Source organism: Pieris napi, chromosome 5 (genome assembly GCF_905475465.1).
Source record: "Pieris napi chromosome 5, ilPieNapi1.2, whole genome shotgun sequence".
In the NCBI taxonomy this organism is placed as follows: domain Eukaryota; kingdom Metazoa; phylum Arthropoda; class Insecta; order Lepidoptera; family Pieridae; genus Pieris; species Pieris napi.
In genome coordinates, this window is record NC_062238.1 from 7,650,990 (window position 1) to 7,678,314 (window position 27,325).

Sequence of the window (27,325 nt, forward strand, 5' to 3'; positions counted from 1 at the left end):
GTGAGGCATAAATTATGAATTAAAGTTAAGCCGCCGAAGTAGGGAGGTTTGATCTACGTTGATAAAGTTCTGTGTCACATAGTAATAAATAAACCGGTAAAAAACTATTATAGAACGACCGACATAAACACGTTAGCAGGTTAATTGCAGGTCAACGAGTAATAGTTACCATGGGTATCTAATATTTTATACGAAAAATCGTAACCATGGTAACAAATATTGTCACTCAACTTAAGCTCCAACGATTTCGACAATGACTAAAATATAAATGCCTATGTAGATATATTAGTGGCAGTTTACAATTCACTTAAATTACGTTTTCTCCCTTGTTGCTAGCTTTTAGTGACTTAAAAAAATTGTTTTCCTGCATCGATTATTCACGTAATTTAATTTTAAAAATATCCCAAAGATTGCTGTGCCCCATAAACTTTAACTTCGTCCTTTTTCATATCCAGTTCCGGTCTGAAAAAGAAAATCATATAACAACAAAGGTTGTACACAAAGAGTAAAAACATATTATAGTTTTTACAACTAAGATATTTTTTTAATAAAGGTATTAAAAACGTCACTGTCTCGTAATCATGCAGATAGAACGTTTTTTTTTAATTCAAGTAAAATTGAGGCAAATAGATTTTTGTTATTCTATAGTCGTATTTTTAATTAGACGAAGCCAACTGACAGTAGCTAATGTCACTTTATATTTTTTTATTTATATTTAAAGTAATATTGATACGTTCAGTTCTTGTTCAAACAGATGAATGAACAATGAGTGTGAATAGTTAATCATTTCAAACTATAAAAGAATATTATTATTTCTATTTTAAAATTGTATAAAAGTGCTCTTATTAAGTTAGGTACTAGTAGTATGTAACTACAATCAGTTTTTGACGGCTTATTACAAAGCGCGGCGCGGCGACTAGTGACATCACCGATTATTAATTCGAGTTTAATTTTTTTTGTAATGGAGTTTTTTCAATCATTCATTTTGTCACAACACTATATTTATTTCATTAAAAACTGACAACACCGTAAACGTCAGTTTACCTGTTCTAATTAAAAATACTACAATAGTATAGGTAGTTGAAAACATTTTTATCTAATTATTAAATAAACGAACGGATTTAGTTAATACGTCGTCAATGGCTTCGATTTTCAGCGACACGAAACTTGTACCTAGACTAACTGGTACTAGACTTGTATCTGATCACCTACTTGACATAAAAGTGTTTAATCTGATCTCTCTCCTATTGGGGGATTCATCATATATAAGGGAGCGTTCAGGTATTACGTAACGAATTTTGGGGGGGAAGGGGGTCTCTTTGTAAAACGTTACGATGCGGGGCGGGGATTTAATCACGCGTTATTGTTAATATTATTTTCGACTTTCCAGTGCTTTACACCAGATAATGGTAACTTTTAGGTTAACTTTAGTCACTAAGTGATCACGAAACATTTTACTATACTTGGGTACAGAAAAACGTTACGGCGCGATACATGGAGGGGGGGGTCTTGAACGCTCCCTAAGCAAAAATACGGAAGAAATTTAGGCTACTCACAATGTTAGCTGAACGGTTTGTTGTTGAGCTGAAACAATAAACATAAGTTATTTTTAACACAAAAGTTACCCAAATTCAATTTAAATAAGATCAAACCTCAACAAATAATAGACAAAAGACACGCACGCGTACCGCTAGTAATTATCGTCTGCATTCCATAGATGTTAAAATGTCGCGATTGGCACATTTTAGTATGAGTACATGAATTTTACTCACGTATTCCTGGCTGCAGAATCCCGTTAACATCAGTGTAATATATTTGTTGCGGTAAATAGTCCTGCTTCTGTTCTATATATGTTTCAATTGGCTGAGGAACCATATCCTGTCGCCATTTGTCCATTTCCACGTCTACTTTTTGCATTCTTTCAACTTGTTTGTAGGACGGCTCGCCACCTATATAATCTCTCTTCGTTCTGTTGTGTGTTCGTATTTCGTGTTTGCGGAGGTCTGACCTAATTCAATAGTATGTTAGTGTCATAATATGCCACAGACGTTTAATGTTAATGCAAATGTTGCATAATAATCTGTGCGGAAAGTGGCCAGACTTTATTTTTATGTTGGCAACATTGTTATTTTAGTTCAGCAGTACCTCAATACTTAATATGACAAAATTAAACCTATATTACCTAGATTACGTGAAGCAAACAAGAATTTTATTAATTCGCATATCTGACACTCCGGTACTTTCCGTACAGACTACCTACATCGATATTAGCTTACAGTGTAAACTTTACGTTAGGCTCATTTTGTGCCAATTTATAGAGATATCGTTATATTGTAGTTTTGGGAGTTTAACGCGAAATAGAGTTACATGAAATAGTTTTTCAAGGATGGATGTTTGTTTAAATATAAATAATCACACAAATGGTTTAATAAGATAAATTGTGATTAAATATATTAGTAAATGCGCGGCCACATATGCAATTAGCATAGAAAAAGTAATACAGAAAATAAACTCCTCATGGCAAAAAGTAATAATAGACACTGACTTATCTTTCTTCGATTGATTTTAGCTATATCACATATTGATCATCTCAAAACTGTCATAGGGAAAAACATTTTGACAGCTCCTAACTAACAACAAATATCACAGATTAGATTTGGCCGAATCGGAGTATAGACAAGAGAGGCCCTATCTCTAGCTTTAGTTTTTGGCAAATTTTCATTTTATTAATATAGTAATACTTATAATACTCAATAATACGTACTTATAGCAGAAATCCCTTCCACAGAAATTGCAAGCATGTTTTATGTTCATATGTGTTGCGTCGTGATGTTCGCGCAATCCTGCATTTGTTCGGAATGCTTTGTCGCACATAATGCACTGCAAAAAATATAAAACATTATTTCCTTTAGATTATCAAAAAACTAATTTATTTTCTAAATATGATATGAAATAACAACAACAAAAGAAAGACGCTAAAACATATTAAAAATATTTTCTTTAACTCACCTTAAACTGTTTTTCCTGGTGTGTTAGTTTATGTTTGTTCAAATTTGACGGGTTAACGAATGTGGCGGGACACGATGTACACTTGTATGGCTTCTCGCCCGTGTGTGTGCGCATATGCATCACTAGATAGTACTTGTACTTGCATTTGTAAGGGCACAGATCACAGAAGAAATTGAATGTGTTTGTATGGACAAGCCTGAGAACATACGGACATACAATTCTATTTGAAATAAATAATTTAAAAAAGTACGTTAAAAAAAATTAACACGAGGATGTTTTGCCTTTCTCTTTTTTGAATTTCAGGATGAGCAGAAATTTTATATAATATAGTCCTATTATTTAATATACGATGGATATAGTTCATTAATTAAGTTGCTTTCGATTGTCAAACAAGTATGTCATTTTCGTTTATTTGATATTATCAAGAAAAATCTTGAAAAAAAAACACCTATAATAAACTTTGAGCTCCCAATAGCTATTAATTTTGTCCCTATCAGTCTGGCCATAGATTAATGAAACTAAACGTGAGACTGCGGTGCCGTCAGCAAATTCTACAATAATAATTAAAGTAACTCACATATGATTTTTCAGTCTTGCAATAACAGGAAACTCCTTACCACAAGTTGGACACTTATGTGAAATGACCTCTTTGTGAAAATGACGCATGTGCTTCGCGATACTATAGACAAGCTGACCACAAACATCACATGCTCGGAGCATACATTGTTTCACTTGTCTGTGGGCTATTAAACCATCCTGAAAGAAGTTTAAAGCAGCATTAGCCTAGTTCACCGTGCAGTTCTCAACCTTGGGGCTGAACTCATCTCAACTCAACTCCAGTTGTACAGCAATGGCATTTTTCTATGCAATCAACATTTCACACATCACAAAATATCGCAAGGAAACCTTCATTTGCTATGGTAAAAAATAAACTGTACACAATCTTTGTGTAAAGTTTATGTTGTTTACCCCTTTTTAATGATGATCAATGTATCATGTTTATGACTCATTATTTGTGTATCTTCAAGCAGTTAATTTAATACATACCCTTGAAGTAAATGCCATATCACAGGAAGAACATTTTATCTCCTTTTTCTTTGGCTGTTGCTTTTGTTGTAATCTCTCCTTTTTCTTTCTTTCCAATTCCTGAGCCTCTTCATGTTTTAATCTTTTCTTCTTAAAATGGTGAAGTATTAATTGGAAGTCATGTTTTGAGTATGGATATGAGTGTAAAGATGGATCTCCTGAAAAAAATATAATTATGCTACAACTCCATAGCCTTACAAGGATTGTAAAATAAAGTGATAGTTGGTCCAGTTTGTGGGTTTGCAACTTGCCTGGCATGAAAAAATACTATAAATTTGCATACCACTCTTATACCTTCTTCATACTAACATAAAACAAGTTATATTTAATATAACTTGTTTTATGTTATGATAATACATTCAGGAATTATCCAATTAAGTATCATGAATAACAAATGTTTCTTTACTTACTGAAGTCATGTACTACTTGAGCCTTAATATTAAATAAAGGCTAAGGCTTGTTATCTAATTTAAAGATGTATTTACCCATGGGATTCAATATCTTCTTAAATTTTCTGTCTGCAACCTCACAGTTCTTTCTAAAATTGATAGCTACCTTAAGAGATTCTAAACATTCAGTACATATGTATTTAGGTAAAGAATCATCAGTGCTAATCTGAAATTTAATTATATTTATTAAAGAGTTATATAAGCAATATAACTATTTTGTATTTTTTATACACACCGCTACATTGCCAATGCTGCTTATTGCTCCCATAATATTATCATAATCTGAAATGTGTTCACTAAGTGGTGTACAACCATTTCGTCCACAAACTCTACATATCATTTCCTTTGAAAGCCGTTGTGGCAGTTGCCTAGAATTTACAAAAAACATATCTAACATATCTCTGAGTAACAATTAGTTATAAAAGTTTTTTCATCTATCTTTGGATATTATGGTATTTTTTTAAGGAGTTATTTTAATTGTTAAAGTAATGATGTACTAAATTTGTTTTATATCAAAGGAAGAGATAGTTTACCTGTCTGAAAACAGTTTGTACCAATGGTCATTCAAGCTCCCATCATCAGAAATTTTATTTGTGACAGGATAAGATACTGTGCTTAACTTTGATACCATCTTTTTTGTTAGAAATACATTCATCATGATTTATTTTGTCAATACTGTGTGATTAATAAAAGAAAACATTTGTAGATACAAGCCAAGCTAAAACGAGAATTGAGATGTTTTGTAATTTGTTTTGACTTTTGATCACAGTTAGGGATGGACTCAAGAAATAGAATCGGTGACCTTTTTGCAGATCGGATCGTGGGCATACGATCTAGTTGACTTAGAGTCAAATTAGATTTAAGTGACGATTCGAACTATATTAAATCCACATCCAAAAAGCAAGAGAAAGTATATAGTTTTAAGGATTAAACAACGGAAACAATATAAAGTACTAATGTATGTTAATTTTCAATTGGATTTTTGATCTATTAGAATTTGCACAACTAATAATTAAAATTTAACTACACTCCTAATAAAAATTTCATTACATTTAAAAGTTAAAACACAAAGTTTCAGATTTGACATAAATTGTATCGCGATTCATGATCTTTGGGATTTAAAGAGGCGAATCGATGTACCAACTACCAGTCAGATCGTATGGTCGCCTGAAAATCCACTATCGAGTCAATCAAGTATACGCGACTCTCGAGTCTCGGGTAATCGCATCCCTACAATATAATATTTTGTCAGTGGTCACAGATAAGCTTTACAATATACATTTCTATTTATTTTACTTTATCTTTGTGGTGTCGGCAGAAATAGTCACATAAATAATAAAAAATAGCCTTAATAAAGTTGCTTTTTTTACACACAATAAATTTTAAACTCTAAATAGTAGAGAGAGTGCGTTTTCCAATTACAGAGCATTATGCGACTCAGTGCCGCACAATGCCGCATAATGCTGAAGCTAAATTGGAACGTGAATTAGTTTTCAAATACATCAGCAGAGTGCGCTAAGTCAGTGTTGAAAAAAAAATGTTCTGAATAGAGTTAGCATTTAGCAACCTCATTAATGTATAAATAATGTGTTTAACAATAATAATTGGTTCAAAACTTTTTACGCTTATTATAATAAAATATTTCATTAACATTTTTTTTACTGAAATAAGAGAAAACCTTTAAAGAATATAAGGTTTTAACAAGCTAAATTAACAGTAAAGTATATAGTTTCATGTAAGAAGTTTACATCATTTACGTGTTGAGCAATTTTTTTAAAATGATTTCTAAAAAAAATATATACTTTTTCAAAACCATTGCAATGTTTACAAGAGTATAATCCTGTAAAATAAATTTGTTTACAGATCCGAATTTTAAAATAAAATTTATTCATATTTTAAATGTGTAATATAAAAAAAGTAACTATTTATACCTTCATCCATACTTATATATATTTTTTTTAGTAGTTTGAAATAACTTTAATTATTTTCAAAATTTACGACGAAACAAATTTTTCAACAATAAATAATATTTACTAAGAAAATTTCGATAAATGCCAACTTAAAGAAAAAAACTGGTCAATTTTCTGTCACTGTGTTGGTATTTATTACGAGAAGCACGCGAGAGCATTCGTTTTGAGAGTGCTCTATTGTGCGAAGCGTTGCTGTAGTTGGAACATTCAACGTAGAGCATTATGCCGCATAATGCGCTCTAGTGCTGTAATTGGAAAACGCACAGAGTCTAAAGTAGTATACTCCTAAGTCCTACATACTAATATCCAATCTGTGGTCAAAAGTTCTTAGCCCTTGTTGTTGTTTTAACAAAAACTATTATTATTTTGAAAACAATTAGAGAAATTATTCAATCTATTTATTAAACCCCATGGCTTCTTTTTTAATGTTAAAGTCAAGATCATTTGTAGACGCTATGGAAAAAAGTATGACAAATATATTACAATCGTAAGTTAAAAGTTTATTTGTTGCTTTAGCTAAACTCGTATTAATAAATAAATTTTATACTGAAATTTCAATAAAAAAACTGAAAAAGTATCATTCAAGAAATTAATAATGTAAATAGTTTGAACATAGTAAAATTGATTAAGTTAATTTAAAGTTAAATAAGCGTGTAATCTAAAATAAAACTGATTGCAGTGTATCAGAAGATTCAACACTTTCTGACGTGTGTCGAATATGTAACCAAGGAAATGCTAATATTCCTATTTTTGATGATACAAGTCATATAAATATTTCCAAAGAAGTTATGCACATCACAGGAGTTTTTGTAAGTTTTTTATAAAAAGCATATTCACCTGGTGGTATTAAATTGCACTAATTTCAAAGTACAATTTTTAGATGCATAAAATTGACAAATATTCAAAATATATCTGTGAAAATTGCTTCAATCTACTTAAAGGATCAATATTCTTTCGGGAGCTATGTCTCAGAAACAACCAAAACTGTTTAAAAAGGCTATCAAACCGGAAAGGTAAGCTATTTAAAAATGTTATGTTGTGTCTCCTTTATCATTATTATTCTATATTCTAACTTATCTGTTACATGTTAAATGTCATTATTTTTAGAACTTATTATGAAAACTGATCAGGAGCAGGTGTTTGAACAGGAAACACAACCAAATCACTCTGATGATGAAGTAGATACATGGCTTTGTTCCTCTTGCAATAAAGAATTTTTAGACATGGTTACATTTACTTATACTTTTGATTCATTTTTTTGTGGACTCAGGCAAGAGCAAATAAAAAACAACTAAGTTTTTTTCATATTATTTTCCAGATTTCATATGACATACACTGTACAGAATGCAATAAAAATTATGAAAATGCAGAATTAGATTTTAAGGTAGAGAAAAATGAGAGAGCATTATGTGAAGTCTGTGGCAAAACTATAGCTTGTGTTGGACAACTAACGCTTCATTTGTACGTTTTTATACAAAAAATTTAAAAAACTCGAGGATTTTCTCAAATTTCTTGATTTTTTTAATTTTCTTAGATATAAGATAGAACCACAAGATATTTTTTTATTTCAATATTATTAATACTCATATATTATTTTATAATTTACAGAAAAAGCCATAGCAATAGTTTTCCATACCTATGTGACACTTGTCCATACAGAGGTAGAACAGTGGAACTATTAAAAGTGCATAAAAGAATTCATTTAAAAGTCAAACCTTTTAAGTGTACTCAATGCCCTCAAAGAACTACCACACATGGAAACTTAAAAAAGCATATGGATCGTCGGCACAGCAGTATTCAATACAAGGTACCTACTTATTTATGTGTAATGCATGGTTAGCAAATCTTCTAATTAGAAAATAAAATTTCGATTTGTAATGTCCAACTCCCTTGGTTTGTGTATGTGCCAAGGTTTTGCTTTGAAATTCTCTAAAATCCTATACCCCTGGCGACTTCGGGCAGACGTTGTGTCCCACCACGTTTTATATTTTGATTACTACACACACTATATTTATTGCTAAAGTAACATTTGATAAATGTGCCTAGGTGTTCCTGGACACATGTAACCAGTTCTACCAGTTACATTCATAGGATTAGGGCAAAATTGTTCTGCTCTTATTACTTATAATCGCAACTTCATTCAGTTCCATGATCGGCACCCTTTCTTAGGTCTTCCTCCAGCTTTTTCCAAAGCTCTCTTTGCCATGACATTCTTTCTCCATTTGCTTCTATATCTTCTATCCACCTTATTCTAAGGCGGTTCTCTTTCCCCTTCATCCTTTCCATATGTCTTAATATGTACATAATATTTCATAAATTAACGAAATTTTAATTTTAAAAATAGAATTTCTATATGGTCATTCGCCCTTCTGACTCTTTCCAACCGGTCTCAATAGCTCCATTTTCTTCGACAAAAACGCTGCACATCTTTGTGACGCTAATATTATTATTACCCTCATGCGCCTAAAGAAGTTTCACTTCAATAATTATGACTTGCTTTTCGTATTCTATACATCAAGATTTACCTACTATAAAAAAAGGTATAGAATAGATGTTTTGTAGACGTGTGTTCTTCACGTGACAAACTAGTGATAGAAAGTTGTCTCCTCCTATGTACCACCACAAGAGGGTTCAACCTGTTTTGAAAGAACAAGAACAACCAACATGCATAACTTAGTTAGTCAATATATTTTTTTTAAATAGTATATTCTATCTCTTTAGTGTCCTTATTGTGAGAAGATAACATCGTCGAAGCATGACCTTACAAAACACATCGAAGATATGCATTTAAATCAAGAGCCTTTCCCATGTGATATTTGTTGTAAAACTTTTAAAATAAGGTACAGATATTTTAATATAATACAAACTCAGTGGTATGCATGTTCCATGATATTTTTCCATCGATACTTTTTAATAAACAGTTTAATTACTTTACATTCAAATGTTCAACTAATTTATATCTCGTTTTATTTCAAATCAAATTTAAACGGATATACAATACGCTTTACATATTGAACTAATTGTGCCGTTAACAAATCACAGACGAATCGATCGCGCGTTGCGTCTTTTGTGTTTTAAAATGTGTAACCCAGTCTTATTTATAAAAAAGCACCACAAAGACTTACTGAGCCTATTTAAGAGAACAAAATTTTGACTACAATTTAAATTCTATAATTCGTAACTTGATGGAAAGTGCGTAACGTTAGTAAACTTTTACAAATTGTATTTATTTTTCAGACATTATTTACGCAAGCACCTTAGAAAAGTTCACAAAATAAAAACGGGACACCCAAGAGGTCGTGTACCAGATTACTTGCGCTACCAAAATGAAGAAAGAAATAAAGATGTGGTTAACGCGGATGTCATGTAATAAGTAAATTTGACTGAATGTGAACAGAACTCAGAAGACAGAAGGTACCTGCTACAGAAGTCTGCAAAATCTCGCTTGAAGCTTTAGAAATTTCGTGTGTAATTAGAATGTCAAGATATATAAGTAAATTGTTTGTGAAAAGAAGTCCTTGTACATTTATAAACTCCGTTCCAAACAAAACGGTCACCTAAGAAATATTTTTTTTCATTATTTCTTTAAAACCGATGTACACGGCCATACAATTAAAAATGGTCGCCAATAAAGACAAGATGTTATTACTCTTTTAATTTAAATAAAGTTACAAATGCAAGAACTAAATTTGTTAAAGATTATAATTAAAAAACAAAAAAATGTTTTTTTTTTTTAATTTTTCACATAAATTTTGAGGTTATGTGAAAAAAGTATAAATACAAATCTTTTTATTATCTACAACTTTGCCATTTGACTTTTTTCCATAGGACTTTGTTTTGCCGGAAATCGAGATAAACCGTGTTTTACCCTTAAAAAGGGGGGTGACCCCTTCCTCTTTCCGAATATTCTCCTTTTCCAAATTCCAATGGGTTTCATCCTACTAAGTAGACTAATGTCTATTTGGTCTTCCTTAAGGCCGATTTACATTATCATTAGTGTTTAGGAGAGTGCTTTAGGATAGTACTTTAGTTGAAACATGTAAACGCTACTTGCTTTAGTAAACGCTACGCTAAAGAACTTGCCTTTCAAGTTGTACTAAAGCACTCTCCTAAACACTAAGATAATGTAAATCGGCCTTTATATTAAAGTTAAGCGTCAGTAGACTGAAACCATACTACTCTATAGTTTATTAGCGCCTGCCGCTTAGAAGTTTTAGGGTATGTTCCGATATACACTGCGAGTACTGTATAGTGCTCCCACTGTTCAAAAATTCGTTCCGTTATGGACTGCCAGTATACAGCCGCAGCGTCCTAGGGAAATATATGACGTCACAAATCCCCGCTATACTTCTACTGCGAGCACTGGCGTTTTCGAGGTAAGGTACTCGCAGTGCTTTGATCACGTGATCAATCAAAACCACTTGAATGCCTAACGGCTGATATAACTTACAGTTTAATAACAAACATTTAAAATTCTAATTAAAGAATTAGCTTGGACTAATTAATGAAAGTTAATATAAGTTGAGTTATGATAAACAGACTTTTTCTAATTAAAAAATACTTACTTTCTTTGTAGTATTAATTCAATTGACAGTTAATATTAATATAGATTTTTTTAATGCGATAATACTCCAATAATAGTTTTTCTTGTTGAATTGAAAAACTTTGATGCAATCATTTGAAAACTGTGTCGAAAAACGAAGCTGACTAGTATACTGGGGGTCTAGCCAAGATGGCTTAACAGTAGTGTATGTAGAAAGTCGAAAACTAAATTTGTATGAAAATGACAGCTCGTGTCGACAGTCGGTAGCCTAGGCCCTAAAGGCGTGAGTCGGGATACAATAAGCGACGCCATGACAGTGCTACGAAAAGACACACATTAACGCTTACGCTATTCGGTAGCCAACGGCCAATTAATGTTTCGGCAGTGTAGAAAAAACGACGTTTCTCCGCCATGTTTTAGCGTGATCTCAAAAGCTGCTGTTTGCAATAATTAAGTACAACTATTGCCATCTTTGATGGCTACCGTTTTAAAAACATGTCATATTTTGGACGTTTTAACGAAATGGTTTTAATTTGTTATCTGTCTTTTTTTAACGTTCTCGTGTAATTATAATAATTTAAACTAGAGTTCATATTTTTAAGTTAAGAGTTTTAGTTTTTCTATGAATCAATGCGAGGATAACATAATAGACACAGGTAAATATGAAAATATCAAGAAAATCAGCAAATTAGTAGAGGTAAATCCTAGTTATATTGGATATCTCTTATTGATATTTATATTGCATGTAAGTTCATGAAATTGTTCTTTAAGTAAAATTATTGTACATTTTATTTGTATATTTCAGATGATAAAGCAGTCACTAATGAACATAATTAGAAGTTCTAAATATATTTTATTGTAATTATAATAGAAGCTAATGATATAATATTGATTATATTAATCAAATAAAGTGGATTTATACTTCATGAACTTTGGAAATATAAAATCTAGTGAGCAATACTAAGGAATGGTAAGCAGATATTTTCTTTAATTATTTACTAAGTTAATATACTAGAGAAGTTATTATAATATTGTTAATGAATGAGAAGTTTGAATTCAAGTCCTTTGGGAGTTACTGACATTGTTTGGTTATTAAGAACTTTAATTGACAATAAGCAGCAGTGACAAATTAAGTATATTTTTAAGTTTAGAATTAAGTAAAGAGTTTTAATACTAAAGTTACCTATTGAACAAACCTTGGACCGATCTTACAGTTTAGTTTGTCAGTTTTCTATTTGATCAAAGTACTAACTAAAATATTTTCTTTTCAGAAAAAGAGAAGCTATGGAGTATGAAATAATGGTTGGTTAAGTAACATTACCTCAAGAACAGGAAACAGTAACTGAAACTATGTTCTTCTACATTTAAACTTAATAAGTACAGCAGTTTGAATGTTAATGAGACATTATTATAAACAAACTGCATTTGTAGATTTTGGGAAGAATTATATCTTTACAATAACTATTATTATTTACAATTGTTGTGTTAAGGAAACAATCACTATTTTTTAATCGCCCAGGATGTATTCATAGTAACTGTAGGTATCATAGTAATTTTATGAAATTATCACAATATCTAACGTTAGGTTTTATGAATTGAACAATTTTTTGTATATAACAGCATACAAACAAGATATTGACATTGCTGCAAACTAACACTTACATTTATTAGTTAATTATCTACATATATAAATATGAATACATCTACAATGTCAGTAACTCCCAAGGGACTTGAATTCAAACTTCTCATTCATTAACAATATTATAATAGATATCTCTAGTATATTGACTTAGTAAATAATTAAAGAAAATATCTGCTTACCATTACTTAGTATTGCTCACTAGATTTTATATTTCCAAAGTTCATAAAGTATAAATCCACTTCATTTGATTAATTTAAATCAATATTATATCATTATCAGCTTCTATTATAATTACAATAAAATGTATTTAGAACTTCTAATTATGTTCATTAGTGACTGCTTTCTCATCTGAAATATACAAATAAAATGTACAATCATTTTTCTTTGTGATTATATAATATATGCAATATTAAATGGTACATATATATATTTTTCAAATTAAAGAACAATTTCATGAACTTACATGCAATATAAATATCAATAAAAGATATCCAATATAACTAGGATTTACCTCTACTAATTTGCTGATTTTCTTGATATTTTCATATTTATCTGTGTCTATTAAGTTATCCTCGCATTGATTCATTGAAAAACTAAAACTCTAAACACGAGAAAGTTAAAAAAAACAGATAACAAATTAAAATCATTTCGTTAAAACGTCCAAAATAAGACATGTTTTTAAAACGGTAGCGATTAAAGATGGCAATAGTTGTACTGAATTATTGCAAACAGCAGCTTTTGAGATCACGCTAAAACATGGCGGAGAAACGCCGTTTTTTCTACACTGCCGAAACATTAATTGGCCGTTGGCTACCGAATAGCGTAAGCGTTAATGTGTGTCTTTTCGTAGCACTGTCATGGCGTCGCTTATTGTATCCCGACTCACGCCTTTAGGGCCTAGGCTACCGACTGTCGACACGGGCTGTCATTTTCATACAAATTTAGTTTTCGACTTTCTACATACACTACTGTTAAGCCATCTTGGCTAGACCCCCTGGTTACAATTTAAAACGGAACGCAGTCCAGGGGGTCTAGCCATATTGGTGTCGAAAAGTATTCTACATACACTACCGCTTTTGCGTAATTGTACTGTCGAAAACGCTTCGTTCGTAGCCAAGAGGCATGTCGATACATTACCGCTAAGTCGACACCGTAGATGCGAGCTGCCGTTCGTAGCACCTTATTCCGTCATATTGTCTCTGGATTAAATGTATTCCTAATGTCACTTTTATAAACAAATAAAAGTTAAAACTACAATATTATTGTAAATTTGCAATAATTGCAAATTCCAATTATTGGAAGCTGCAAAAGGGACATTAGAATGTCAGCAAGGTCGGAACAATTTTCGATTTAAGTGGAATTTACGGAAGGTGCAAAGTCAATATATGAATTTTAATTGCATGTTTAAATTAATTATGGTTTGTTTCATGTTTTCTCAGAAATTTAAGGCTACAAATAAATACAATATTTTGAAATTGCATAATCGCGATATATAATAATTATTAGTACTCATACTTTGATATTTTTAGGATTAGGAACCTCACAACTAATCTGCAAAATGAAGAAGCAACATATTTTGTTACCGCTTAGAAGAAACAATAGAAATAGTACTGTGGATTGATAAATAAAGAGTGAAAATAAGGTTTACTAGAAGTTGATAAGGAATAGAAGGATAGTCCAAGGAATTAAAAAACAATAGAAAAAAAACGTAGACTAGTGTGAACACTGAAATTAGAGTTTGATTTAAGCTTTAATTAGGTTTGGTGTTTGTGTTTGAACATTTTTAATGTCAATTTGTAAGCAGATTTATATATAAGTGTAGATTTTATTAGTGATTACTACTAGTTGGAATTATCTCTGTTTATGTCTAACAAACAATTTCAGTTTAAGTTAGAGTCATAAAGGTTGATTGTTTATAATAAATTTATACTTTTAGAAAGTGAAAATTGAAAAGCAGCAAGTACTCAATGAAATGAAAAGAGGGATTAATAAAAATTATAAAATAGAAACTTAGTCTGGTATGAAATTATAACCCTTACTCAACCTTTGATTCCATATTGATGCTCCAACATCTTAGATATAAATTTAAGTTTGATGCTGATTTTAAGTTAATATTTATGTCAATAAACTTTTGGTTATATCAGTGATTTGCTACTAGTGAATATGTAAATGCAAAATCTGTTTAAGTAAGAAATGAATAAACATTGTATGTTATGTATTTGTCAGTTTTATTTTTGGTAATTTACCTGTCTTCTTTAGTAGGAAAAGCCAGTGTAAAGTGGTTAATAATATTAGTTTACTTTACAAGAATATACAGATAATGCATATATGAATGACCCGTACCTACTAATAGTTAGAAATATTAAAAAAATAGGTAGCAAAATAAAAATATTTCAGTTATGGTTATTTTTTATTAAAATAAGGCACCAAATATCTTCCTTAACATAGTGCAGTCTACATAGAAAAATAAGCATATGTAACAACTTATTAAACAATACAGACATTACTACTGAACACACACAGGTGCACCAAATTCAATGCATTACTACCTAATGTAGATGTATTCAATTATTCATATTTTTATATGTAGATAATTAACTAATAAATGTAAGTGTTAATTTGCAGCAGTCAATAGGTATCTTGTTTGTGTGCTGTTATATACAAAAAATTGTTCAATTCATAAAACCTAACGTTAGATGTTGTGATGATTTCATAAAATTACTATGATACCTACAGTTACTATGAATACATCCTGATTGTTTCCTTAAGACAACAATTGTAAATAATAATAGTTAGGTATTTTAAAGATATAATTCTTCCCAAAATCTACAAATCCAGTTTGTTTATAATAATATCTCATTGACATTCAAACTGCTGAACTTATTAAGATTAAATGTGGAAGAACATAGTTTCAGTTACTGTTTCCTGTTCATGAGGTAATGTTACTTAACCAACCATTATTTCATACTCCACTTGTCTTATTTTTTACATTATTCATAAAATGCTTCATTCCCCATTTTCAGGTACATAATATACCTAACACTAAAATTAATTAAAAGATAAGACTTTAGTAAAACTTGTCCATTTGTGGTTTTTTTAAATATTTTAAGTTGTAATTATTAGCTTCTCTTTTTCTGAAAAGAAAATATTTTAGTTAGTACTTTGATCAAATAGAAAACTGACAAACTAAACTAAGATCGGTCCAAGGTTTGTTCAATAGGTAACTTTAATATTAAAACTCTTTACTTAATTCTAAACTTAAAAATATACTTAATTTGTCACTTTGCTGCTTATTGTCAATTAAAGTTTTTAATAACCAAACAATGTCAGTAACTCCCAAGGGACTTGAATTCAAACTTCTCATTCATTAACAATATTATAATAGATATCTCTAGTATATTGACTTAGTAAATAATTAAAGAAAATATCTGCTTACCATTACTTAGTATTGCTCACTAGATTTTATATTTCCAAAGTTCATAAAGTATAAATCCACTTCATTTGATTAATTTAAATCAATATTATATCATTATCAGCTTCTATTATAATTACAATAAAATGTATTTAGAACTTCTAATTATGTTCATTAGTGACTGCTTTCTCATCTGAAATATACAAATAAAATGTACAATCATTTTTCTTTGTGATTATATAATATATGCAATATTAAATGGTACATATATATATTTTTCAAATTAAAGAACAATTTCATGAACTTACATGCAATATAAATATCAATAAAAGATATCCAATATAACTAGGATTTACCTCTACTAATTTGCTGATTTTCTTGATATTTTCATATTTATCTGTGTCTATTAAGTTATCCTCGCATTGATTCATTGAAAAACTAAAACTCTAAACACGAGAAAGTTAAAAAAAACAGATAACAAATTAAAATCATTTCGTTAAAACGTCCAAAATAAGACATGTTTTTAAAACGGTAGCGATTAAAGATGGCAATAGTTGTACTGAATTATTGCAAACAGCAGCTTTTGAGATCACGCTAAAACATGGCGGAGAAACGCCGTTTTTTCTACACTGCCGAAACATTAATTGGCCGTTGGCTACCGAATAGCGTAAGCGTTAATGTGTGTCTTTTCGTAGCACTGTCATGGCGTCGCTTATTGTATCCCGACTCACGCCTTTAGGGCCTAGGCTACCGACTGTCGACACGGGCTGTCATTTTCATACAAATTTAGTTTTCGACTTTCTACATACACTACTGTTAAGCCATCTTGGCTAGACCCCCAGAACTATATCTACTATGAGCTATCTATATTCTGTTCTATAGTCTATGGACTCCCGTTACTTATTTACTTTTACGTTTAGGTATTCCAAAATGAAAATACTTTGCTAATTAAATAAAAGTGTTGTATTAAAAATAAATAATCGTTGTGCCATACACTTTCTATATTAATCAGAAGGACGAATCGCGTAGAATTTAATTGAAGCTTGTGTAACATTGTATTTATTTACTTGTGTAATATTTTTTTATAGAATGTCTTTAACTCAATTTAAATTTTGAAGCAATTATTTTAGTATAATAAAATTGAATTATAACAAGTTATGACTTCACTTCTCTTTTTAAAATCTGTGTTGTTTGCTAATGCAACTCAAAAGAAAAAAAAAGTAAACAAGGTGTAAGTATATTTATTTAATTTCTAAACAAATTATAAAAGAAAGCTTAATATTGTTTGTCGCTCAGTGTCTTGAATCGTAAATGAATGTATTACATTAAGGTAGAAACCCTTTAATAACATAACGTGTTTAATTACAGTATCTCAAAAAGAAAGAAATCATATGAGCATTGTCGAATATGTAATAAAATGAGGGCTGACATTCAAATTTTTGATAATTCTAATAAAATTAATATATCCGAAGAAGTTGAGAAAATATCTGGTGTTATGGTAAGTATATATTTTAGCAATTTAAATATCTTGGTACATTCATCAATATCATGTGCCAAGCATAACTAAGGATATGTGTTCCAAAGTTAAATTAAAAAATATTTAACTGTTTGTTTTCATTATGATAAATTATATTATTTTTCAGATTAGTAAGTTTGATGATCATTCAAAACACATTTGTCAAAATTGTTATCAACTTTTAAAGAGCTGTATTCTGTTTCGGGAGATGTGTCAAAAAAATAATAAGAGGCTTGAAGTTGAAGTGTCCATTAAAACAGGTAGTGTAGTTATACCATAATAGTAAAATAACATTCACAGAACACTTATTAACTAAAGTACTATGCACCTCCAAGACATGTATTACGAATAGGTAATCATTAACTTTTGGAAGAGATACTTTAGATAGAATGTGCAACTGAATTCAAAGCATTAAACATAGTTTAGTTATATTATAGAGAACCATTTATTTTTATAGAGCAAATAGCTTGTAATGAAAAAGAAAGTTTTCCTACAACCTGTGAAGAAGAAGACGTGTACATACCATCGCCTGCAAATTCTGATGATGAATTGGACCTTTGGCAATGTTCTACATGCAACAAACAGTTTTTAAATGCGGTAAGTTTATTTCTTTTAAGGTTTATTAATATGTTTAATAAAACTAGTCAATAGTAACTCGTTCATTTGATTGTCTTCTTAACTTTTCTGCCATACACTGTTATTTTTTGTACCATAGAAAGGAAGATTTCCTTAACCATACTTTGAGCAGCGCCCTTACTCTGTAACTTCCAATAGCGACAGCGATGTTTTCATACTCACTGATGTGATATTTCGCTGAAGTCGCAACCTTGAGACCTCATAGTACAAAACTTATTATTGAGGCATTGTTGGAAGTTACAGAGTTGGCTCAGGTTAGAGTGCGCACATAGCTCATATATTATAATATAACTAAGAAAATTAAATTCCTATGCAATTTTTGTAATTAAAGTAAAAATACACATACAACATTTCTTATTGTATATTTTTAAATAGGGTTAAATTGAAGTTACAATTTCAATGAAAATACTATGTTTAATTTAAATTCTTTTAGAAATTATTTAATTTACACGTCAGACAATGTAAAAATGTGAATGGGGAGAAGAAAACATTTTTATGTGATATCTGTGGAAAAGTAACAAAGACTAAGGCAAATCTTTTAAATCACAAGTAAGTTTTCACTGCTTCCTCTGACGTAGTTTAACGTTCATGGCGTTTAACTCTGGGATATAACAGTAATTGATTCTTTAAAAAAAAAAACTTAACGCCCATAGAGCTTTCTATCGCTCTCGCTCTAGTTGCTTAAGTGGCTGGGATTAAATATAAACAAATTTCTATTTATTTTTAAAGAAATATTCTGTTTTTATTATCACCTTCCATTGCGTACACCGCAGACTAAAATATAATTCATAAAACTTGTTTTCGTCACTCTTAATATGTAGATACGTATTTAACATTGTCTTTGGTTAACATGATACTCACGAATATTATTTGCATACCTCATATTATTCTCTTATTGAAAATTAAGCAATAAAGCTTTTTATAAATTTGACGAATACTTAAATGATTTTAATCCTTGGGATTGATTTGCTCCATTTCAAACAATTTGTATGACAATACTTGGCGATTAAAAAGAGTGGCGGAAAGTTTCTTGCCAGTTCTTCTTACTACTACTTAATTTAACTTCTTTCTGACAATTCATAAGTGTACTTGTTTACCTACATGAATAAAGATATTTTGAGTTTGAGTTTAACCATTTCAAGTTATAAACAGCAGTATTCAGTGAGAAACTTTACATAATTTTTTAGACAAATATTAAATACTATACATAATCATAATTTTGTATTTACAGAAGCACACATGTCAACGTGTTCCCATTTAAGTGTGATGTTTGTCCGTATAGAGGGAGGACGGTCGATTTACTAAGAGTGCACAAACGTAGCCATTTAAAAGATAAGCCATATAAATGTACTCAATGTCCCAAAGCTACAACCACCTCTAGTAATTTGGCCAAACACATACAACACGTCCATAGTAAAATTCGACCGCATAAGGTAATTTAAACAATTAATGTAAGAATAAGAAATTAGTATTGTCTTTTATTGACATAACTTTTACACATTTAAAGAAAACACTTTTTTACCGCATTGAAGTTATGTATAATTATTTTAGATAATTTTAAATTTATTAAAATAGGTTATCTATTTTATTTTATTTCAATATTCAAATATTGTAATAGAACCAATGTCACCATTTTAAACCCATTTCATTGTATTCGTCATTTTAAGTCTACGATCACGATGCCGCACGCAATACGCTGAGGACCGAAAAAAAAAACGTTAAAAGACATTTGACATGTTCGCAGGAATATTTTGTCTGTGCGGTTCATATCTTATAGTCTGTACGTGTTTGTGTCAAGTAATTACCCGACACAGACACATATATATCTTAAACGTTCGGATAACTGTCCTTCGACACATGATCGATGTTAGTTATTTGTTTAATAGAACAGGGGGCGGACAAGAGGCGCATCTAATTTTAAGTGGTACCTCCGTCCATAGACACACTGCCAAACAGATCGCATGTGCGTTGACCTTTAAGAATACACATTTTTCTTGAAGGACAAGGGTCCTCTGACTAAGGAATCGGTTCAGAAATACTTAAATGGGCAGAGGGTTTCATATAGTGTCTGTAACAATACTTGTCTAAAACACCTTGTGTCTCTGGATATTAGCGGACCTTTCGGTGCTTTTATTATTCTACATTCCTTATTTGTTTATGCAAAACACATTTTTTAATAATTAAAATGTGTCATGTCTTGATTGTTGAATTTAATTTCAGTGTTCATACTGTGAGAAAGCTTTTTCGACAAAACATTGTATGAACAAGCACATCAAAGACATACATTTGAGACAAGGGACTGCTGAATGCGATATTTGCTTTAAGAAGTTTAATACTAAGTAAGTTTTTAGCTTATATTTAGAAAGTTCAAATTATTTGTGAAATAGGGTTTGACTTTTATATACACGGTCTAGTACGGGAGCTAGCAACGTTGGAAAAGAAAGAATTTTAGGTCAGCTGCTTTTGCGATATGTCGTCCTTCTTGCACTTTCGGTTAGAGTCTGGGCTATCTGGCTGGCGGTAGCGGTTGCGTTCATTATTGCGCATCCTACCTGTCCAGGTAATAATCCTGGATTTTATAAGCATTTTTAGAAGCGTAATTTTGAATTTTTCATTTTTAAATAAGTCGACATTTTTGACAAATCTAACTATGTGCCAGACGCGATTTTAAGTTTTTTTTTTATAAAAATTTCAAAGTATTTTATAATGTCTGTAATTTATGTTATTTAAAGTTAAGAAAAATTAAAAATTAATTTTCCAGACATTAATTCGATTGTTAAGCCTTGAATTAAAATGAAAAAGTCTCGAAACTCGAAAGTGCAAGAAGGACGACATATCACAAAATCAGCTGACCTAAAATTCTTTCACGAAAACGTCGCTACCTCCCGTACTAGTCTGTTAGTTCGTTTGTTGGACGTGTCTGGAATTCGAGACTGTGAATTTTTTCTTAACTCGATTGCCTTTATAACAAATAATTATTGAATTTTCATGAAATATAAATTTTTGTCTTTCCAATGGAGGAACGTTATATAACCTATATTTTTAGGAAAATACTCCAAGGGCATCGACATAAAGTTCATAAAATTAAGGGCGAAAGACACGGTCGCCTGCCGTCGTACCTCCAATGTCAAACTGAAGAAAATCCTATTGATAATGACGCATGTGAAGATATGCCTCTCGATAATTACTTACATTTATCCAATTAAAAGAACTGATTACCTACTTTAAGTTTTATAAGATTTATCTAAGAGTATTTAAAAGGGTCCATATTCTAAAACAATATTTCAATCTAAGTTAATATTGAAATCTATTTCATGATAATTATGATTTGGAATGATGAGGATAGTATAGATAACACGATCTTAATTTATCTTGGATTATATAAGTTGAAAGTGTATCTGAAATATATTTATTTTAATAAAAAAACAAGACTTTTAATGTATATTATTGTTGTAATAGCTTGAAAAGGTTACCAATGATATTTATGCGTTTGATAGTAATCATTTCGTTTAGTAACTAACCTAAATAAACAAAATTATTTTGCAGACAGAAATGGTCGTGCTTGTTTAGGTAAAATCAAGAGGGAATTAATTAATATAATATGTAATGTTAATAATGTTAACCTTTTTTTTATAAATCTCGATCCCCTTATTCATAAAAACTACCCAGTTTTTGCATCACTATGCCCACTAATTGCATCATTCACTAAGAACTCTGGTGTGTTTCTGTCAAATGGTGTTGACGCTATGATGAAGAGACACACAAACAGAAAGAAAGAAAAGAAAGACTGTACAACACATCATAAAAATACACACAAGTAGGTACTTTAGTCAAATAGAAGTTAAGAAAGCAATCATACTGATGTAGTTTTTATGAAGTAAGTACATAAATAAAATAGCATATAATATATGCGTTAAAGTTAAATTAAAAAAAAAGTGTTCGTACTTTTAGTATGGCGTTCTAATTTGATTTTTTTATACTTAATTGATTGTACATCTGATACCTATTAAAAAATTTGCCGCTTTAGGTGTAGATAAATTTGTTTAACATGTGAATTTCTCAGATATTCTCTACTTTTAATTTAACAAAAAGCCTCATAAAAACTGGTAAAACTTTGACATTGTCTTTCTAAATGACCAAAAAATGTGTATATCAATATTGTTCCTCATCAAACGAATGGAATGGTATGTGCGTGTTACACGAAAAGTTTACGATCTGAATTCTTAAATTGTATCGAAAGTTTGAATTCAGAAACATCACTTTTTTAATAATATATAAATTAGTCATTAGAGTTATTAAACGCGTTTCAAATTTCAAATGTTTTGTATTATCGTCGTTCCGTTTGTCTTTCATTGTTCATTTATAAGTTTAAAAACAACATTAAAAATACGTGAATAACATGACATTACAAATTTTAAACAACAATAATATTAAACCCTAGAAATTACAAATTAAATAGATCGTATAAAATCATTATTTCTCGTATTAATGATTGTTTTTATATATTGCACTTTTTTAAATTTACAACATTATGCCCTATAATAATGATGATAACGCAACTCTGTAACGTTGTCTGATAATGTATTAATAAATTGAAGATTATTGACCATATTGTTTTTATTAATGTGTTTATTTAATGTTTAAAAGAAGTTATTTGATTTTGTATATTTGTTTGTATCTACTTAACTGATTTTAAAAGTTCTTTCCTTCTATATAAAGCTGCACTATTTTATACTTGATTCCTAAAAAAAGTTAAAAGGTCCTTACGAAAATGACCACGTAACCTATTTTCGTAATAGCCGTACCCTCGCTACGAAACTTGTCAATGATAGAGATAGAATAATCTCATATAAAATTATACTAATGGTAATATCGTCACGAATTTCTTGGAAAATTTCCCTGGTTCTAGGTCTTACTAAATAATAGTTCAAATGAAAATGTTACCGAAAATTTATATTATCTAAATAGTTGTATCGCAATACACAAAGGGCCGTATCCAAAATACTAAACAATATAATTTGTGTATCATGGCGTAGTTAATATATTTAGGAAATGTTAAATCTGATTTCCGTTGAATTAATAAATGTATAGGGATAGTTAGTCGCTTAAAAACATTTTTTGTAACGCAGATTTATTTGTCTGTGCGAAGACATGGCGGAGTACTAGTATTTAATATTTTTATTGTGTCAACTTCCCCGGTAGTGTTTACCTATTAACTTATCTTAATGGCAATTTATAGGGACATTCACTTCATTCTTTGCTTCAAATATATTTACAAAGTATTATTTGATTCATTGGCTAACAAGTAACTCATGTGCAAAGACTGTGATTAAGAAGAGAAAAGAAATGAGGGTACTCTTGATATTCTTATGGTTTGTACAAACACATACTTTTGATTTACCAAATCATGGATGTGGATCTGATTTAACCATTGACAAGGACCATTATAACACTTCGAAAGTTTATAACATAGGAGACGCATTTCCAACGGAAACACATTACGATAAATTTGGAAATTTATTTTTCATTGAATCGGGCAGAAATCTAGATGGATACTTTTTTCAGGCGAAAATGATAAAAGCAAATTCAACTGTCCCTGAAAGAATTGAAGGTAAGACTACATAGGTACTAGAAGTAAGATTGTCAAGGTGTATATAATGTTTGTTGACTCAAACCAAAGAAAAAAATTAATTGCATTCACCTCCTGGCGATTGGTTTCAAATGTCCGTGAACACATGAAGAAAAATTGTTTTTTTTTTTTTAATTTTATGCCTTAACCACTAGACCAATTTTAACGTATCTTTGATCAACGTTTTCTATTTAGGTACATGAACTGACTAGTATCTTTTTGTTGTAGGTCTTCCCCTTGGACAATGTTATTCTATTGCTGTGGATAATAAAAACTCCATGGTATATTTTGGCACGGGCAAAGGAATTTTTGCCTACAATTATGATTCCGAAGATACAAAACTTATATCCTCTCCGAATATAAAGCCAAACGAATTATTCGTGGATAAAGATGGTAACAAATATATAACAGAAAGTCCTGATGGTATAGAACAGATGTATTTACTGTCGGGCGAAAAAAAAATTAGATTCAAAACTTTGGAAGCCCTAAATGAAGTTGCAATTGACGATAAAAATAATTTTTATTTCATCAGAGAAGAAAAACTGTTCGTTCTAAAATCGAATTTATCATTTCCAATACTCATTGGAAATCTTACATATGATGGACTTGCGCAAATCTCTTTCCATAAAAACACAGTGTATGTCGCCAGTGAAACGTTATTGTACCTCCATGAAAATGATACGGGCGCTCTGAAGAACGTAGATAATGTCCCCGGGAATGTAACTGCTATTGCATTTGATTATTCTAGTAATTTAGTGCTTGGAACTTATGGTAAATTAATCAAATATGACAATAAGAATGCTGAATGTTATCATAGCAATAATACATGATTAATAAAAATTCTATTTTAAAAGACAATCACTTTTAATTAATAATAAATTACATTAAATTCTACCTACTTAATTACAATCATGTAATGCGGGTTTACCTAAAGTAAAATTTACAGATGTTATAGGGACAGAGTCTATAACTGGATCACTTAAAATATGTTTTAAGAACAATATTCTGTAATTAATAGTCATTATTTAAATAAATAGAAGAAATACCAAATTAGAATTAGATTGTGTTCAGTGGTTTAGACACTTTCAATGTTGTGGTTCCTTATGTATGTATAGCAAAGTCTTTTTAAAGTATGAACACAGTATTATAAATTTAACAACTGTAGACTATTTTGACGAGATATTGTATAAGTTCTTACAGGCTACCACAACACATAAGATACACATAATGACCTACAAATATACTATAAATTCACATTCTATAGACATATATTAGTTGTTACATGTAGTCCTAATTTAAGTTTTTCAAATATGATAATTACTGGACCGTAGGGCTTCAATGGGGTAAAATACTTTGGGATATGATTGGGAATGTAATTGTCTGTGCCTGAGAATTTGGCAAAGCCATAGGTTGACTTGTACTAGATATTGTAATTTGCTGTGTTGAATTCTGATGCACTAATTGCGGCTGCTGAGATTGTTGTGCCACAATCTGTTGGGCTGATTGCTGTGCAGCTGCTGCTAACTGTTGAGCTGACTGCTGAGCAGCGAGATGCTGAGCTGACTGCTGGGCTAAATGTTGGACTGACTGTTGAGCTGCTAGCTGTGCAGACTGCTGTGCTGCCAGCTGTGCAGACTGTTGTGCTGCCAACTGTGCAGATTGCTGAGCTGCAACATGTTGAGCTGACTGTTGAGCAGCAGCTAAATGTCGCACTGATTGCTGTGCATATTGAGAGGCTTGATGTTGAGGCAATTGAGGTTGTAGAGCTGAGGTCTGTACAATGTGCTGCACTGCAGTCTGTGGTCCACTACTCAATAACTGCTGAGTAGGGGGGGCCAATGTAAGTTGAGCAGGAGTCACAGCCACAACAGTTTGCCCGCCACCCATAAGAGTTCCTGAATCACTTACTTGCATTAATTGTTGGGCACCAGCACTTGTTACAATAAGAGCCCCTGAATTTCCCATTAACTGTTGAGTTGTACTAACTGTAAGAATTTGTGGAGCAGGTGTAAGCAATTGGGCTTGGGAAGCAGCTGGTGCTAAAGTGAGATTTGGTGTTGCAGCTGCTGGAACCAATGTTGGTAGAGCACCAGCTAAGCTTACTACAGGTGTTACACTCACAGTTGCTAATGAAACTGGAGCGGAAGCTCCATGTCTTGAAGTTATAACACAAGGTTGGTCACTCCTAACAGAGTTTGTTTGTTCTAATAAAAACTCATTCATAGATGTCAGCTGAATATTTTTCTCTGTTAAATCAGCTACTCTCTTAAGCAAAACACTTATATTGTCATGCAATAACTTAACCCTATGGTTTAATTGCTCACAGTTTGAACAAATGCTTGATGTATGTAGTACTTTATTATCAAGCCCTGTATCCTGAAATGCATATCTTCTTAATTTAGCCTCTGGTGGTAAAGTATCATCTCTTAAATATGGTGGAGGTCTATCAAACATTGGTGGTGGTACTGATCTATTACAAATTAGGCCTATGTCATTAGATTTCTCTTGAGGTATATGTAAAAACTTGCATTCAGTATTTGAACAACTTCCATTATTAAAGGCTTGGCAAATTGGTAAATTGTTTTGGTCACGAGGAAATAAGCCAGTAGTGTAAAATTGCTCTTCTATTGCTGCAGTACAATGTAAAAATTTGCAATTAGTTCGAAAGCATCCTTTATTCTGGAAATCGTGGCAAAATTTAAACAATTCCTTAAGATGAGTTTTTGGTGGAATTTCGTGAAAAAATCTACAGTTTTCACGGTTACATCGGCCTTTAATGAAGTCCCGACAAAAATTGCTTGCGGCTGGAATTGAATTCTCAGAATCATCCATTGCATTTGACACATCACTTTTCAAGGATCCGTTACCAACCATTGTTCTCATTGTCAGCTTGGGTTAAGATAAGAATTATTCGATATCTAGATCCTAGTAGAGCTTTTCATTGTATAAGGATCAAGGATGTAAGTAATTAATCTCAATTAAATAGTAGTTGAATCCGCATTGTTTAATTTTTTTTTTTAAAGTTTCGACACCCAAATTACATTTTTTTAATCACAAACTTGTTCATATTTCTATAAAAATTATTCTTAACTTCAATGTAGAGAACATTGAAGTAGACCTCTATTATATACTATGAAGTTATACTTATAATATTTGATCTACGCAAGCGGCATTCCGTTTCTTTTTTTATTCAAAAGATTAAAGAATGTTATCTACACAAACACAAATGATACAACTCAAGATGTATCAAGTTGTAAACATATAACTAATAACTATCTAACCTATAAACCTAATACTAAATGTATTTCCATTCCATTAATTATGCTAGTCTATCTGACTTGTAAATAAATCTGTGGTTCCAAGAGCTGTCAAATAATGTTGTCAATTTAAAATTGAAGTTTTACGCGTATGCCATTTTTTTTTTTTTGAGATT

General features: G+C 30.8%; 5 protein-coding genes and 2 long non-coding RNA genes across 11 annotated transcripts; 5 read left to right on the plus strand and 2 right to left on the minus strand.

The window, feature by feature from the left end:
* On the minus strand, positions 1-5,583 carry LOC125049719 (zinc finger protein 93-like). Of its 2 annotated transcripts, XM_047649154.1 has the most exons (11): positions 5,347-5,583; positions 5,078-5,262; positions 4,780-4,912; positions 4,581-4,710; positions 4,057-4,253; positions 3,587-3,765; positions 3,010-3,205; positions 2,765-2,880; positions 1,773-2,008; positions 1,557-1,584; positions 1-462 (listed from the first exon to the last, which is right to left on the minus strand). In XM_047649154.1, the coding sequence occupies exons 2-11, from the start codon at positions 5,200-5,202 to the stop codon at positions 393-395; spliced, it is 1,410 nt and encodes a 469-aa protein (XP_047505110.1). In that variant the 5' UTR covers positions 5,203-5,262; positions 5,347-5,583; the 3' UTR covers positions 1-392. The 2 variants fall into 2 exon arrangements, with proteins under 2 accessions (XP_047505110.1, XP_047505109.1); XM_047649153.1 differs by having other exon boundaries at positions 5,078-5,583.
* A 1,243-nt stretch (positions 5,584-6,826) lies between these two features.
* On the plus strand, positions 6,827-9,915 carry LOC125049722 (zinc finger protein 226-like). Of its 2 annotated transcripts, XM_047649158.1 has the most exons (8): positions 6,828-7,001; positions 7,194-7,323; positions 7,395-7,527; positions 7,622-7,740; positions 7,833-7,975; positions 8,123-8,321; positions 9,236-9,354; positions 9,752-9,915. In XM_047649158.1, the coding sequence occupies exons 1-8, from the start codon at positions 6,925-6,927 to the stop codon at positions 9,882-9,884; spliced, it is 1,053 nt and encodes a 350-aa protein (XP_047505114.1). In that variant the 5' UTR covers positions 6,828-6,924; the 3' UTR covers positions 9,885-9,915. The 2 variants fall into 2 exon arrangements, with proteins under 2 accessions (XP_047505116.1, XP_047505114.1); XM_047649160.1 differs by lacking the exon at positions 9,236-9,354 and having other exon boundaries at positions 6,827-7,001; positions 9,752-9,914.
* Positions 9,916-11,881: 1,966 nt separating this feature from the next.
* LOC125049734 lies at positions 11,882-12,362 on the plus strand. The gene is made up of 2 exons (XR_007117046.1): positions 11,882-12,027; positions 12,329-12,362. It is a non-coding gene; the product is annotated as an uncharacterized LOC125049734 (long non-coding RNA).
* A 1,366-nt stretch (positions 12,363-13,728) lies between these two features.
* LOC125049735 lies at positions 13,729-14,300 on the plus strand. Of its 2 annotated transcripts, none has more exons than XR_007117048.1 (2): positions 13,729-14,117; positions 14,229-14,300. It is a non-coding gene; the product is annotated as an uncharacterized LOC125049735 (long non-coding RNA). The 2 variants fall into 2 exon arrangements; XR_007117047.1 differs by having other exon boundaries at positions 13,729-14,069.
* A 2,675-nt stretch (positions 14,301-16,975) lies between these two features.
* LOC125049721 (zinc finger protein 723-like) lies at positions 16,976-22,874 on the plus strand. 2 transcript variants are annotated; one of them, XM_047649156.1, is made up of 8 exons: positions 16,978-17,342; positions 17,480-17,609; positions 17,755-17,887; positions 18,085-18,224; positions 18,697-18,812; positions 19,495-19,696; positions 20,484-20,602; positions 21,310-22,874. In XM_047649156.1, the coding sequence occupies exons 1-8, from the start codon at positions 17,269-17,271 to the stop codon at positions 21,467-21,469; spliced, it is 1,074 nt and encodes a 357-aa protein (XP_047505112.1). In that variant the 5' UTR covers positions 16,978-17,268; the 3' UTR covers positions 21,470-22,874. The 2 variants fall into 2 exon arrangements, with proteins under 2 accessions (XP_047505113.1, XP_047505112.1); XM_047649157.1 differs by lacking the exons at positions 18,697-18,812; positions 20,484-20,602; positions 21,310-22,874 and having other exon boundaries at positions 16,976-17,342; positions 19,495-19,620.
* Positions 22,875-23,537: 663 nt separating this feature from the next.
* Positions 23,538-24,750, plus strand: LOC125049726. The gene is made up of 2 exons (XM_047649164.1): positions 23,538-23,874; positions 24,121-24,750. Exons 1-2 carry the CDS (start codon positions 23,610-23,612, stop codon positions 24,720-24,722), a joined length of 867 nt encoding a protein of 288 aa, XP_047505120.1. The 5' UTR covers positions 23,538-23,609; the 3' UTR covers positions 24,723-24,750.
* LOC125049718 (probable basic-leucine zipper transcription factor P) lies at positions 24,738-27,162 on the minus strand. The gene has a single exon (XM_047649152.1). The coding sequence runs from the start codon at positions 26,773-26,775 to the stop codon at positions 25,228-25,230; it is 1,548 nt and encodes a 515-aa protein (XP_047505108.1). The 5' UTR covers positions 26,776-27,162; the 3' UTR covers positions 24,738-25,227.
* Between the last annotated feature and the right edge of the window lie 163 nt (positions 27,163-27,325).

Coding starts and splice junctions, on each gene's coding strand:
- LOC125049719 (XM_047649154.1), bottom strand. CDS start 5,202: ATGATGAATGTATTTCTAACAAAAAAGATGGTATCAAAGTTAAGCACA. Junction 4,913..5,077: donor TACAAACTGTTTTCAGACAG/GTAAACTATCTC, acceptor TGTAAATTCTAG/GCAACTGCCACAACGGCTTT. Junction 3,766..4,056: donor ATATGGCATTTACTTCAAGG/GTATGTATTAAA, acceptor AACTTCTTTCAG/GATGGTTTAATAGCCCACAG.
- LOC125049722 (XM_047649158.1), top strand. CDS start 6,925: ATGGCTTCTTTTTTAATGTTAAAGTCAAGATCATTTGTAGACGCTATG. Junction 7,002..7,193: donor ATGACAAATATATTACAATC/GTAAGTTAAAAG, acceptor AACTGATTGCAG/TGTATCAGAAGATTCAACAC. Junction 9,355..9,751: donor TGTAAAACTTTTAAAATAAG/GTACAGATATTT, acceptor TTTATTTTTCAG/ACATTATTTACGCAAGCACC.
- LOC125049721 (XM_047649156.1), top strand. CDS start 17,269: ATGACTTCACTTCTCTTTTTAAAATCTGTGTTGTTTGCTAATGCAACT. Junction 17,343..17,479: donor AAAAAAAAAGTAAACAAGGT/GTAAGTATATTT, acceptor GTTTAATTACAG/TATCTCAAAAAGAAAGAAAT. Junction 19,697..20,483: donor GTAAAATTCGACCGCATAAG/GTAATTTAAACA, acceptor ATTTAATTTCAG/TGTTCATACTGTGAGAAAGC.
- LOC125049726 (XM_047649164.1), top strand. CDS start 23,610: ATGAGGGTACTCTTGATATTCTTATGGTTTGTACAAACACATACTTTT. Junction 23,875..24,120: donor TGTCCCTGAAAGAATTGAAG/GTAAGACTACAT, acceptor TTTTTGTTGTAG/GTCTTCCCCTTGGACAATGT.
- LOC125049718 (XM_047649152.1), bottom strand. CDS start 26,775: ATGAGAACAATGGTTGGTAACGGATCCTTGAAAAGTGATGTGTCAAAT.